This window comes from Nanorana parkeri, unplaced genomic scaffold (assembly GCF_000935625.1).
Source record: "Nanorana parkeri isolate BGI_ZX_2015 unplaced genomic scaffold, ASM93562v1 scaffold80, whole genome shotgun sequence".
NCBI classification, from domain to species: Eukaryota; Metazoa; Chordata; class Amphibia; order Anura; family Dicroglossidae; genus Nanorana; species Nanorana parkeri.
Genome location: NW_017306348.1, coordinates 2,506,565 through 2,507,490, shown reverse-complemented (window position 1 = coordinate 2,507,490; position 926 = coordinate 2,506,565). Strand labels below are relative to the sequence as shown.

Sequence of the window (926 nt, the reverse complement as noted above, 5' to 3'; positions counted from 1 at the left end):
GTGTTCATTTCAGCCAATCGGGTGCAAGCAAAATCCTGTTTTTTTATTGCCCTGTACCTGATGGGGTGTTGAGAATAAACAGATTCTCCTTATTTACTAAGTTGGGTGAACATTTACTTTGCTGCTCTTTTAGTAAATCAGCCCCTGTGGGTGTAATGCTGGCGGTATACACAGCAGATATAACAATAGAACGTAGATTTGATCATTTCAGCTAAACTTTGCTGAACAATGATTGTTTATCCCGGCACAGATTAGATTGATCGGTTGGATCTTCTGCCAGGGACAATCTATATTTCCTGTTTGGTAAATGTGATCATTTGATGATCGCAGTCACCTATTTATTGCAATTTATGGCCAATGCAATGGCTTGGTGGTTACCAGTTTTACCTTGCAGCAACAGGGTCCTCTGTTACAAACCAGGTCAGGACATTATCTGCATGGAGTTTGCATGTTCTCCCGGTGCTTGTGTGTGGTTGAACACTCCCATCGTGGGACGGAGGATCAGGTGAGTATATCTGCTTTATTCGGGCCCCTGGGGGAAAAAACAGCAGTTAGCCCTTGCAGTGCCGGGGTATGCCCACTGCAAGGCTTTCACTTTGTACATTCCTGGAGTTCTTAACATTTGGGTTTTATGTCGGAATTCCCGATTCTAATCCTTTCTGTGATCTGAAATCTTGTAGAAGCTAAGAAGATGCAATCCACTCTCACAGCAGCCGATCTGGAGACGCACCTCGTAAGCCAGGTACGTCAAACACACGTTATTACAAAATAAAGTTAAACAAATGTAACCCCCTTTTAGTGCGATTCTGACTCTAGTTCTCCCGCAACTTTTTCTGGCAGGTGCCAAATTACAGTAATTGTGTGGCCTGCATGCATAGTGAGGCGACTTTGTGTGCGTCTGCTGTAGACTTCCCCGATAGATTGAG

General features: G+C 44.1%; 1 protein-coding gene across 1 annotated transcript in view; it reads left to right on the top strand.

Moving 5' to 3' along the window:
• Positions 1–691: 691 nt before the first annotated feature.
• ALKBH6 (alkB homolog 6) overlaps positions 692–926 on the top strand; it is a 7,305-nt gene continuing 7,070 nt past the window's right edge. Inside the window, exon 1 of the mRNA XM_018576905.1 lies at positions 692–742. Coding sequence (XP_018432407.1) covers positions 692–742 — 51 coding nt within the window. The remainder of the gene's footprint in view (positions 743–926) is intronic.